This window comes from Gavialis gangeticus, unplaced genomic scaffold (assembly GCF_001723915.1).
Source record: "Gavialis gangeticus isolate Ggan-Ray unplaced genomic scaffold, GavGan_comp1, whole genome shotgun sequence".
Taxonomy (NCBI): domain Eukaryota; kingdom Metazoa; phylum Chordata; order Crocodylia; family Gavialidae; genus Gavialis; species Gavialis gangeticus.
The window spans coordinates 41,871,858-41,885,149 of record NW_017728998.1 but is presented as its reverse complement, the minus strand read 5'-3'; the positions used below and the strand labels follow the sequence as shown (position 1 = coordinate 41,885,149).

General features: G+C 40.6%; 1 protein-coding gene across 4 annotated transcripts in view; it reads left to right on the top strand.

Annotated features, from left to right (window-relative positions):
* Positions 1–13,292, top strand: part of CUNH16orf70 (chromosome unknown C16orf70 homolog) — an 81,635-nt gene that overhangs the window by 45,032 nt on the left and 23,311 nt on the right. For all 4 annotated transcript variants that reach the window (XM_019505776.1, XM_019505777.1, XM_019505778.1 and 1 more), the window contains exons 4-9: positions 1,029–1,072; positions 2,723–2,802; positions 6,654–6,748; positions 8,629–8,726; positions 9,448–9,560; positions 12,650–12,783. In XM_019505776.1, the coding sequence (XP_019361321.1) occupies positions 1,029–1,072; positions 2,723–2,802; positions 6,654–6,748; positions 8,629–8,726; positions 9,448–9,560; positions 12,650–12,783 (564 nt within the window). The remainder of the gene's footprint in view (positions 1–1,028; positions 1,073–2,722; positions 2,803–6,653; positions 6,749–8,628; positions 8,727–9,447; positions 9,561–12,649; positions 12,784–13,292) is intronic.

Genomic DNA, 13,292 nt, shown 5'->3' with positions numbered 1-13,292 from the left:
CTCCGGACAGCCCCGCATGGGCTGTGAGTGGCTGCAGCAGGGAGCACCGGCCATGGGGTGCGGGAGTGCCACTTCCCCCACCCCGGCCTCCTTCCTGGCATGGAGGAAATTGGCCCCTCCCCCACCCCATGGCCAGCGCTCCCTGTTGCAGTCGCTTACAGCCTGTGCGGGGCTGTCCTGAGCAGGCACAGGCAGGCTGCAAGTGGCTGCAGCATGGGGCACCGGGCACAGGGCAGGCAAGGGGCTGCTTTTCCCCCCTGCACTCAGCACCAGCTTCTTCCCTGCTGGAGAGCAGGGGGTCAGGGCTGTGCACTGCCTCCACCTGTACCACGGGGATAGGGGGACACTGGGAGTGAGTTGGCAGGGAGCCGGCAGGAGCACAGGGCCTGCACTGGTGTCCTGGGGCCAGTGCTAGATGGGGCTAAGAGCAGGGTGGCAGGAGAACGGGCTCCCAGCTGGCGGGGACTCTGTGGAGCCGGGCCAGCTCCCCCCTCTCCTTCTGGTGCAGCCCAGCCCAGCTCCAGAGACCCCTGCCAGCCTGTGCCCCACTTTGCGTCCCACCGGTGCTGGCACTGGGACATTGGTCCCAAGACATTGAGACATTGGTCCCAAGATGGTGACCAGGAGGCGGGGCACCTGTCAAGGGGCAGCGCTACCCATGTGGTCCTTTACAGCCTGCAGAAGCTGGGTAAGCAGCCCTCTGCCTGAAATAATTGCCCACACCTGCTCTAGACAATAGTGCAAATTTCATTTCTGTTTCCTCACCAGCATTTGGACACAGTTTTTACCTTGAGACAGTTGTATGGTTAAATTCTTAGTTCTTTGTAGTGGTTTAGAAATGTGATTTTGGGGCATTGGTTTTTCACTTTTTAATTGTATCAAGTTAGATGCCAACTGAGCAGCTTTCCTTTACGTAAAGAGAACTTCATAACTGCTTTTACCTTTTGTCAGTCAGTCTGTCCTAAATATCTTCTTTTGAATATCTGTGAATTCAGAATAATTTTTATACACTTTTTTTCTTTTTTCAGGTGATTGAAGTTTATGACTTGACTAAAGTGAAGTTAAAATATTGGTAAGTGATTTTAAAATAATTTTGTCATTTTGACTCGCGCACTTTACTAATTACATTCTCTCTCTTCCCTCACCCCCCACCGTGTGTAGGCTACTGGCCTGCATTGAGTTCCTGTATCATTGAATTCCTTGTAATAAAACAATTTATCTCACCGTGATTTATATTATTTAAAATATTGTAAACTCTGTTTCTGTAAAATGACAAATGAATTGGATTGTAATTCGATCAGTAGTCTAGATTTAAGGCTGGTGGCAAAATTGTGGTAGCTTGGTATTCTTACTGCATCCATAAGATTGGTTTGAATAAGTAAGCTGTGCCTGTTCTTTCTATTGTAAGCATGAGGAATAAAATATTCTTTTTGTTTAGCTGGGAATATGTTTTACTTGTTTTTGCTCTCAGTAGTTTAACAGATGGAGAAGAATTCAGATGACTTCAAAAAGTCATTTGTAAAAATGATCAGTTTCCTATTTTTTTTTCCTTGTAATGGTAGTATTACAGCAAACGCTTTATCTGGCACCCATGCGGAATGGGGGGTACCGGATAACAAAATATGACGGTTAACTGAGGGGCATGAACAGGCATTTTTGCCTGTTCAGGCCACCACCGCTCCCGTGGCCCCCACAGGCCTTGAGAGACAGGGAGGCGGGCCTTGCTCAGGCTGCTATGCCTCTGGCCATGGGGACTCGGCAGCTCAGGCTGCTTTGCCCCGGGCTGCGGGGGCTCAGCAAAACCGGAAGTGCCATGGTGGGCACTTCTGGTTTTGCTTTTACCTTATAAGCCAGCATGCCAGTTAATAGAGCTTGCCAGCTTGTAAGGTGCCAGATAATGCAGCTTTTACTGTATTTGTTAAACAGCTGTATGCAACATCCCTATGCCTAAAGCTTTTTTAATAGAATAAGGTCTCAGTTACACCATGAAGTACATTAAAAACCTTGTGTGCAGATTGAAATAATATTAAGCTGGATGGAGAAAACAAAGTTTATGCAAAATTGTTTTAAGTTGAAAGCCAAAATGGGGGGGAAGGGGAGACTCAAAGAACCTCTGGCATCTGGTTAGCAGACCTACAGGATCCAACTGCATGTGTGATTATGGACTGCTGGGGGTCCCTAAAATAGAGGTGGATTGGAAGGTGACACTTAGGGAGCTTGTAGGGGAGAATGGATGAATGCAGCAAGTCCCTCATGTACAGTGTGCAACCTTGGCCCCTCCTTCACCACTTGCCTGTGACTGGCAGGCTGCAAACAGCTGCACCACCAGTGCCCTTGGTGTGGTTTGGATGGTGGTGTGGCTGCACACTCATTTCTGGTGGATAGCAAGGGAGGGGCCTTGGTTGCAGGCCAGGCCATAGCTCTGGAGCCCAGTGCAGCTGTTTGCAGCCTCCCAGATGTAGCCAGCCTGGGCTGCTTGCAGCATTGGCTTGCAGCCTCCTGGCCATCTGCTGCAAGCAGGCCCAGCTCTAGCTGGCAGCAGCTCCCCAGAGCCCAGGCTGCCTTTTGCCTCCTAAGCGAATGACCTTGCATGCTATATTGTGGCACACATGCTGGGGGTTACCAACCCCTGACTTAGTGTATCTTAATCATTTTAAGTAATGTACCCCCTAAATAGCTTCCTCTTTAACAGTGTTTCATTTGTTTTCTATTTCTTTTTCAGTGGTGTCCATTTTAACTCTCAGGCAATTGCTCCAACCATAGAGCAGATTGATCAGTCATTTGGAGCAACACATCCAGGAGGTAGGTTGCAGCTTTACTAAGTTACTTAGTGTGTACAGATAATGAACAGAAATGCACCTTTCTGTGCTGCGCCTTTCAGGATAAAGGGTAACTAGAATTGAATGACCTGTTGTGTTGTCCCCAAGCCTTCTACACAAATTTAGGCGTAAGACTGAAATAATACCAGCCTATAACCAGGGGGAAGAGCTTCATTTAAAGTAGGCAAAATGTCCCTTTAAAGCATCTATTCTCCTGTCTGTTACGTTCATTTGGAGACCTTCAGGCTGGTCTCAGATTGGCTACAACCAATGTCTCCTATGTTATTGGGGGGCTTTCTTGCCACATTAATTCTCTGTAGACAGTATCTTAAGCAACCAGTTACAGGGATTAAGTGATACAGAGGGCCCTGCACTATTTTATGGTTTTAATAATTATGTAGTTGGAGGGAGACATTGCTATAGCTATAGCAGTTGGATATCAGATTGGGATAAGTGAATGTCCTTGATTTCCTTATTTAAATCAAGTAAACGTAAAGATATGACTGGTTTATTTGGAAATGTGTAAGGGAAGAAAAGCTCATAAAGCTATGAATTGGTATTTGAACCATAAAGATATGTTTACAGCTATAAGACTTGTTTATTTGATAACTGGCATTCTTTATAACCATGTAAATTGGTATACATACAGTTTTACTAGAAGTAGTAGAACAGCATGACTCCTGGAGCTGCAGCTACCCCAGATTCTATATGTTCATTGTATCCGAATTAAAAATATGCACTAGCTTGCTTATCTGATTGTAATTGTCATGATGTCTTAACTCACTCATAGAAAATACATTTTCTCACATACAAAAGCTCTTTCTTCCTTAAAAAGTACAGGTGTTCCTACTAGTATCTACGTCATGGTTTTCACTAAAATGTGACTGAATTTTATCATGCAGTGCAGGTTTAATGCATTTTTATACTTTCCTCCTTTTAATAAATACACTTCATGGAGCCTAGTAAGAAGCATGTTGAGGATTCAAAAACTTTACCCCAGATTGGGAATATATTTTGGCAAATCAAAACAAATTCCATGTCAGGTTATCAAGGGCATTCTCTTTTGACTTCAGCCTTCTTTTAACATTTCGAAATGAAAAGTTGTTTTACCTCAGAATCAATGGAATTTTCCCACACTGACCTTTTTCATGACGCAACAATTTGGATCTTAAGAGGAAGGTGAAAGATTTCCCTTGGAAGAAGAAGTTTGTTGCCTTTTATACCTAAATATTAAGAAACATTTGTAACAAATGAGAACTGATGTAAGTTGCCTAATCAAATACTGTGTTTGTTATAAGCGGTCAGAGCAAAACTTCTCCAGCTGGCTACAGGCTCTGGAAAAGATGCATTGTATATTCATTGCAAGTAGGAGATCTGAGTAATTTTTCTGTTAATCAAAACAATTATTTGGGGGGATGGCGTTTGCACACACAATCACTTTTCAGTGATATGAGTCCTCTGAAAGAAAAGGACGAGGAGGGAACAAATTTAAGAATGTTTGAGCTGATTCATGGCCAATCTGCAGCAAACGCAAATAATGATCTTTTGGAAGCTTACAGTGGAAAACGGATCATTTTATCAGAGTTTTTTTGCCTGTTGGTTAAGCTTATCTGTATAATCAAAGTTCTTATATATAGCAGCTGATGAAGTAGACTATAGCTTACAAAATCTCACACCTTTCTGAACAGGTTAGTCGTTAAGGTGTTGCTCTTAACCAGTGACTGGAAACCAGACAAACCTCTCTGTAAAAAGCTTACAAGTGACCAGGCTGAATTACCTTACCTTGATATTAGTGCGCTCAAGTGCATGTCCCAGTGCCATGATACACACCTTTCTTCCCTCCTCAGCATTGTCTGAACTGGTGACCCATTTTGGAGCTGAGAAACTCAAACATGCTTCATAATGCACACGATTGTAGTTTATAAAACAATGCCAAACTGTTTTATGATCTTAAGTGTGAAATAAAAAAAAAAGTGAAGCTTCCGTCTTCAGTAAATGGGATGAAGGGGAAAAACTTCACTTCAAGTCTCTCCCGTTCCCTCCCTCCATTTTTTTACTGCTATTGTCTACTGACTTCTTTTGCAGATATAGTGGGTACAATGTGTAAAAAGAACAATCTCTGTATGCTCTGTTCCACCCAGCCAATAGCAGTAACTGATTGAAGCTTGGTAGCAGCATCTTGAAAATGGTTTCTATGCTGCTGAACTGCCTTAGTGTTTATTTCTGCAAACCTCAGAAGACAGTCTGTCTTGTTAGAGTAAATTCTGAGATGTCTTTCATTGCCACTTGTATTATGCAATTCTTTGAAGTAAATTAAAACATTAAATGTCATGTGATGACAGTCAACTTCTTTTTGTATTCCAAATTTAGTCACGTCTTTTGCAAACTGACTAGTAGACTTGTTTCTAGTGACAAGACCTAAACAGACTGGAATTAGCACATGTGAGTGGTGCATCCCTGTGCTGTGGCAGGGCTAGCTGGGGCCCTCATGCTAGATACGTCTTTGGGTGGAATGTTCCCTAAGCTCTAGGATGCTGGATGTTGCAGTTCTTCTGGCTCAAAGTACTGAATTTGGTGATCTTTAAGCACTTATGCCAGTTAGGTGCATTGTTTTTAAAAAGGCTGAGGGCATGCGTCCCATAATGGTGAAGGGACAGAAAAGAGGTTGCTTGGTAGCTGCTGCTGATTTAATTATTTCAATGATGCTAAGATGTAATTGTATTGTTAATGATATATTAGTGAAGCTTGGATAGATTTTTTTTAAAGGGCTAAATAGGTAGATTTAAGGCATTCTGTATGCTTTATTATTATTATTTCCCTTTCCCTCTTTTTGAAGTATTTCATTTAGGGATGTGAACAGTTAAATAACTAATTTGATAACCAGTGATAACTGGTTATAGCTTACTGGTTATTGTTTAGTGCAGGGCAGGGTGTAGTCCAGCAGGGAAGGGGAAGAAGGCAAGCTGTGTGGTGCCCCAGCAGGAACCAGAACCCAGCAGGGCAGGCAGGGAGGGAGGAAGGGGAGGTGGGTGACTAGTACTTAATAGCTAGGCTCTGAGGGCCCTGGTGCAGCTGCTTGCAGACTCCCTGCTTTCTGCTGCAAATAGCAAAGACTCTGGGCAGGCTGCTGCCTCCTGTCACGGTGTCCGGGATGCTTGCAGCAGGCAGTGGGAAGGCTACAGGCAGTTGCATGAGGGTCTGCAGAGCCTCACTATTATGTATTAGTTCTACCCCCCTCATTTTCACCCCCTACTCTGCTGTCCACAAAGCATGGGGAGTGTGGAAGTCAGAGCCTGGCAGAGGCAAGGTGGACACGGGATGGCTCCTCCAGGCCTGCAGCTCAGCCCTGCAGTGCACCCCATTTGTCTTCCCTGTCTGCACCCAGGGATGGACTCAGAGGGCCTGCCTGGCTCATTATGAGACACAGCCCTGGGGAGCTGCTCAGTCCCCACTGCACCTTGGAGGGGCTGGATGTGCCCTACTGGTGCCAGGCTGGACAGGGCACCCCACAGGCCAGGCTAGAACAACCTTACATGGTCCAAGTTGGGGGTTGCTATACTGATTAATTGTTTAACCATTGTAATTACAACAGATTAAATGGATATTTTTTAATTGGTGTTTACATCCCTAATTCCATTTTTAATTTGCTTATTGTGATAAGACGTCCTGGCATTCTACATAATTTTTCTTAAATTTCATCACATTTTACTGAGGTAGAGGAGGTAGCCAAGAAGCAAGTAAGGCAATTTAAAGTGCTGTTAGGTCTGAACTATGCCTGTCCATTTCATAACTCCTTTTGGGTTTTTTTTTTTTTTTTTTCTCCCCCTCCCGCAGTGTACAACTCAGCTGAACAACTTTTTCACCTCAATTTCAGAGGACTTTCGTTTTCCTTTCAGTTAGACTCATGGACTGAAACTCCAAAGTATGAGGTCAGGAATTTTTCCTAGTTAATACATGGTCTCTGTTGGTTTTTTCTCTCCTAACATTTGCAAAATATTGCCTATAGGCCTGCCTCACTTTCAAGCAAAACAAACCATTCATTTGCAAAACTGAATGTTTTCCAAATCAAAAGTTTATGCCTGGCTTTTAGCTGAATATTGTTTTGCTTTTATTGCCAAGTGGGAATGGCAGTTCCATTATTGAGATAAATCTCAGAAATTTGTCTCTTAACTGTAACTTCTCCATTAGTATTTAAAAATGTTTTAGCTAAACAAGTCTTGCTTTTGCTTTAATATCAAAAGAGGATATGGCTGTCCTTTTCTCAGTTCTGCTTCAAATTCTTTCAAAGCTAAATTGCAACAGTGTAAAATACACCTGTGACTTTAAAAGACTGCTGTTATGTGAATTGGGAAGCCAAAATAAATGTTTGGTATGTTGTTCATATTTCCTTAGTTACGAAATATTTTGATGTTACTAAATACTTAAGTGGGTAAGCTTCTGTACCCATTGAAACCTGTAACAAATATCATACTCCAAATGTTTCCACTGGATGCAACATCAGGTGGACTGCAATTCCCATTAACAATAATAGAAATATTATCTATAACTTATAAAATGAACCCTAGGGTGTTACCCATTCTTATCAAGTAAAGATAATTGTATATAGTGAAATACTAGATTCCAAGATGATGAAGAGCAGAAGTAGAACTGAGAGTGGAAGTAAGTCAAATTGGTTAATTAGCAAAAGGGCATGTGTTCTCACTGTATTAGGAGCTTGGTGCTTTATGAGTTACACATTTTGACTAATACAGTAATCTGGGATAGTTCTAAAACTTCTGACTCGAGAGGCAAGTGGTGCTTCTCCGTGCAATTACAGTTCTTTGACAGTCTCCAAAATAGCTAATAACATTGACACATCAAGTTCAAAGCATCAGGTTACCTTCAAAAAATTATTGGAGAGATTAGGTTTTTAGAATAAGAGGCAAAGTTCTTCTGTAGATTATAAAGTAATGTAGACATAGAAAACAAAGAATAGGATAAAATGGTCAACATGGGGAGGGAGTGGGAGAAGCAGAAAATGCAGTCTCTCACAGAAGTGTCCTGGGAGGGGGACTAAGGAAGTGGTGAAATTTTCTTATGTCAAAGCTGTTTGTTTAGGATTAGAGAGAATGACATTGCATCACATTTCTAGGAAGAACACTGAGCTTTTGAAACTTATTGGATAACAAATTGCAAGCACCATTGGAGATGTTTTCAAATCATTGTAAAACTATATATAAAAAAAACACTGAAGCAGACTGTTGGAGAGAGGGAAATATTGAAACACTATAGAAAAGGGAAGGGGTACATCAAAACATGTTTTTCAGACCAACAGAGGGAGAAATAGTAATTCTAATTTTGGGGGGATTTATTGAGGTATTACAAAGCTGGTGAGAGTAACATAGCAAAAGATAACTGACACCTTCAATTTTAGAGCTAATTTTGTTGTTTACTAGTACTGTAAGTAATGTAGCATACCAATGCAAATGCTTTCAGAGATGACAGACTTAAGATGCTAATCACAGACTACAGACTTTATCAAGAATATTTGAATTTGTGGGTCCCTGTAAGGCCAACTGAAAGACTGCTGCCATTTTTGACAGATAATAGAATTGAGGAAGAATCAACAAATGCTGTAATGCAAGCTGTTTTTGTCTTGTGGCTCGTTTTCACTTTCATAGTAGACATAAATTCAGCTTAACTAATTCTTGAGGTTTACAGTACATGCTTATGAATACAGTTGTTTCTTGTGCAGGATTTTGAACTGAAGTGGTTTTGCACTTATGTAGTGTACGATACAGTTAGTGAGAATCATTTTGTATATCCACAGCCTAACTTTGCCCATGGCCTTGCTTCTCTACAAATTCCCCATGGCGCAACTGTGAAACGTATGTACATCTACAGTGGAAACAGTCTGCAAGATACAAAGTATGTATATAGTTGGATCATGGAGGGTTGTTAGAACAAATATAAGAAATCTGATTTTTATCTTTTATATTTTATTTAGACTTGAATGAATGATAAGTATATGTGAAATTAATTGGCTAGTACCATTTGTTCCTTATTTTGAATACCAGCAAATATATTATTTTTAGTAAATCACCTTCAGATATGTCCACAGGTTGCATGCAGACAAAATTATCCAATAAATTAATAAAAATTATACTCAATAAAAATTAATAAAATTATACTCAAGATGTTGACTATAACTGAAAGACTGCAAGCAGACCATGTCAAGATTGCTTTGAATTAAATAGATATAAGTATTGTATTTCCCTCATTTTCATGAGAATGAATTTGAAGCCAAGGACTCTGAAACATGTTCCAAGAGGTGTACAAAGTCTGAAATCTAGATGCAGGTGCTGTAACTTCCAGAGACTAGCAACACATTCATTTTCATGATAAAAGACCCTTTCTTTCATGCTGCATGTTTATTCCTTTTGCTGTGTAACAACTTTATTCAATAGTATCAACTTTTCTCAACTGACGAATCAGTTTCAAACATTAGTTTTCCTCTCTTTTCATTCAGGAGAATGTAGGTGCTCCCATATCAATTCTGTATGTTGTATTTGCTTCTCTCAAAACTAACAGACAGTTCAAAGCTTGGGCCTATCCTGGGTATTTTTTTGGTACATCTTATTTGTTTCAGGGCTCCCATGATGCCACTCAGCTGTTTCCTTGGTAATGTGTATGCAGAGAACGTTGATGTTCTGAGAGATGGAACTGGACCCTCAGGTTTACGGCTCCGCTTACTCACTGCAGGTATTACTGAAGACAGGTGTTGAGTCGCCCTTATGTAGGTTGGGAAAAGGACAAATTTGACTAAATCGTGTATAGGTCATTTATTATGTTTCCTGGGAATGTTTCAAAAGTGTTTTGTTTTTATTTTAAAATATAAGCCATTGTATAAAAAAAGAACCTACTGCTGCTATGTATCCGTACCTCTGGATGATCACAGGTGGTTGTGGAATTTCAGGAATAATTGTGTTTTTATAGTTCCTAGTTCATGGTGTCTCTTGATGGTAATAGATTTTATTTCTTTGAGTCAATATGGGGAAAATGCAGATACATCCCAGGAAACAAAGCAACTTCTGCTAGGCACTCATTGTTCTGTGCATTGAACCCAGCTGTGAGATGCTTAAGTTTTAATGATGAATCCTCAAAGATGTGTAAGAAATGCACCTTACAATGCTGTCTTAAACCTAGCATTCTAAATTGAATTCAGTGATAAACAATTCTGCTTTAGAGTAGGCTGAGTGTGGTGTTGCTGTGATGGTCCAGGAAATGTAGATGAAGCAAAGATTTTTAATAATGTTTTTTAATGGACCAACTGTACAGTTCAGAGAGCTGTTGCTTCTTTCTCCATGCTTCCATCTCCCAACTATACTTTTGGTCCAATAAAAGTTATTACTAAAAATCCTTGCCTCTGTATTTGGAAACAGCATTGTGAGTGACAGGCTGTTTGGTTACTTTCCCACATATCTCTTTAAAGTCTTACCTAACTCTAAAGGAAAAATATATTGCTGCAGAAAGATGCTTGCCAGTAATTCCCCTTTTAAAAAGATTTAAAATATTGTCAAGCAGTATAGTCAGTTTACTCAAAATTCTTTTGAATAGCAGATCCTGTTTTTTTTTCCTTAAGAACTTTTCAAGCCTATTTATGTTGAAGAAACTCTTTAAAATGTATTCCCAATATGCAAAAGGTGGAAAAAAATAAGGTAAGAAATAAAAACCAATGAATAAAAATATAGTAGATTTGTTAAAGTTACTTTGCTTCTGTCTTTACAGAGGAAGATAATGGAGAGCTGCCTAGGACAGGGATCATATATCCTGCTGTATTAGGGAAGGAGTTAGCTATATTATCCTGATAATGTAAATGATTTTGAAAAATTGGTCACTTCTAAGATAGAGTGTCGAATCTAGATGAAATACATGCCTAAGTTTTAAAGGAAAGGTTAACATTGTAATAAATATTTTATTATTTTTTACATGAATTGTCAAACTTTTAAAATTTGCAGGACAGGTGTGCAATAGGCCATTATTTCCTTGCTCAACTTAGCACCTTTAGGGAATAGGTTCCACAACCTTTCTAGAATTAACTCCTCTGTAAGCATCTTGATTTTTTTTTTTTTTTTTTTTTTTTAATTAAAATTGTCTTAAGCAGATGGGGGGTGGGGAGGGTAAGTGTGGGTCATTCCAGTTTTGTTATAGTTAAGAGAGAGAAGTACTAGCTATTGGACCAGGAGATGGAGCGGGGGTGGGCAAAATGCGGCCTGGGGGCTGGATGTGGCCTGCCAGGCAATTCTGTCTGACCCACGGGGCCCCTAAAAAATTTAGAAAATTAATATTTGTCTGCCCCTGGCTGCCTATCATGTGGCCCTCGATGGCTTGCCAAAACTCAGTAAGCAGCCCTCTGCCCAAAATAATTGCCCACCCCTGAGATAGAGCTTGAATACCTTTTCTTGACTATTAGGAGAGCCTTCTGAATTATGCTGAGAGCACTGTTAGGTGGTAAGGAAAATGTCACTTTCCGTTGGCTTTTGGAAAGCATAAATTTAAAATGACAACTAAGTAGACCCTCTCTCAACCTTTGAAGAAGCCAGGAGACCTATGGTGACCCAGTGAGTAGCTAGACAAGCAGGGTATGCCTAATGGGCCGAAGAAATGTAGGGTTTGTCTTTCCATGAGCATGTCTACATGGTAAACTTACTGAGCCAAACAGCTGGATGTTAAAACGCTGTGCTACTCTACAGTTAGCACCTCCCAAATTGGAAGCTAATTATTCGTGGGCATGCTTTTTAGTACTGAGAATTCCACACTGCACCCACAACATTGTGGTAAAGGTCCCCATGTAGAACAGTGAGACCTGTTTGAGTGACTTACAGCCAGGTACAGAAAAATGATGATAAAAGTAACCTATTGTGTTAACGCAGTTGAAAGACCCTGGTAGGGTGCATCCCATCATATTTGAGGCTCTGCTACTTGTCTGTGTGTAGCAGTTAAATGGTCTTTGGCCATGAAAGACTAGAAATTTAGAGGGCTTCTAAGAGTTCAATATCCAGAATTCTGTGAATAGCGTTGAAGCCATTGTTGGTGAAATGCAGTGAATTTGGCTTTCTAAATGGACAATCTCTACCTAACCAACAGCAAGCTGAGCTGAAAACTTAATCATTCAGTGTGTAATACCCTTCAATGATGCTTCAGATATAAAAGGAAGTAATTTCTTTATTTGTTAACCTGATTTTGGGATTAAAATGGCAACTTTTGTTTGGCAAACAGTTTGAATACAGGCTTACAGATGATTAGTAATGGGATGTTACTTACAGTGATTTGTCTTATAAATAGTATGTTTCAACTATGCATCTATATATTAGAAATTCATTGTTGTTTTTAATAAGGTTTGTGTATATATGAATGCATTTGGTTCATGTTCCATAAAATATAGGAATCCATAAAAATATCTGATGAAGGACAAAGAATTTTGATCCATGGTTTCTACTTTTTGACTGTTCAGATAGTATGTTTTATAGTTTTTAAAATACTTCAGTTACTGCAATTTAGCCTTTTTAAGGAGAGAACTAATTCTTGGCAGTTGAAGATGATATCAGCTGATCAGATTTGGATTTGACTGTGAAAATGAGTAAATTACATCTTGTGAAATGAGAAAAGGCACAGAAATATGCATCTTAATATGCTTTCCAAGAGAAAGCATGGCTAAACTTGGCCATTAAGGTATGGGCCTATGTCACAGTCAGCAGTAATATCACCTAGATTCTTTTTTCATAAACAAACAGCCAGAAGTGAAGAATTAGATTTGCGTTATTAACGTGAGGCTTTTTCATGTTCTCCAGGTTGTGGCCCAGGTGTACTAGCTGATGCTAAGATGCGGGTTTTTGAACGCTGTGTGTATTTTGGTGATTCGTGCCAGGATGTTCTGAGCAATTTGGGGTCTCCACATAAGGTCTTTTATAAGTCTGAGGACAAGGTAAGAAAATGCATTTGTAATCACAGTGCAGTGTTTGTGTTCAGTTCAATTAAATGTGTAGAATTTCTAAAATAAAGTGAAATCATAGTGTGACACCAGGTACTCAGTGTGGATAGGATGGTTATGTATGCAGGTGTAATTTTCATTGGTTTTGTGTAGCAGTGTACATTATGCCAAGATTGGGAATGGGAAGGTGTGCAGTCATCTCGAAGTAGTTTTTGCAGCAGGTGGCCTTTACTGTGCCTTACTGCTAGGTACTAGAGGAGGAGCTACTAGACCTTTTTTTTAAAGCATATAGATACCCAGCAGTGTTTTGCCCCCTGATTCTTCAGAAGGTGGAGTGAAGTTATCCCAGTTCAGTGGTGACGCATATCCCCTGAGAGCGCTGGTGCACCCCCTAACAGGCCGTGCTCCCTGCTTAGGTGACTGGGGAGGGGCAGACGGGAGAGCTGGTGCCCCCCCTGCGAGCACTGGCTGGGGAGTGGGAGTGCCGTGGCCACTTCCAATCA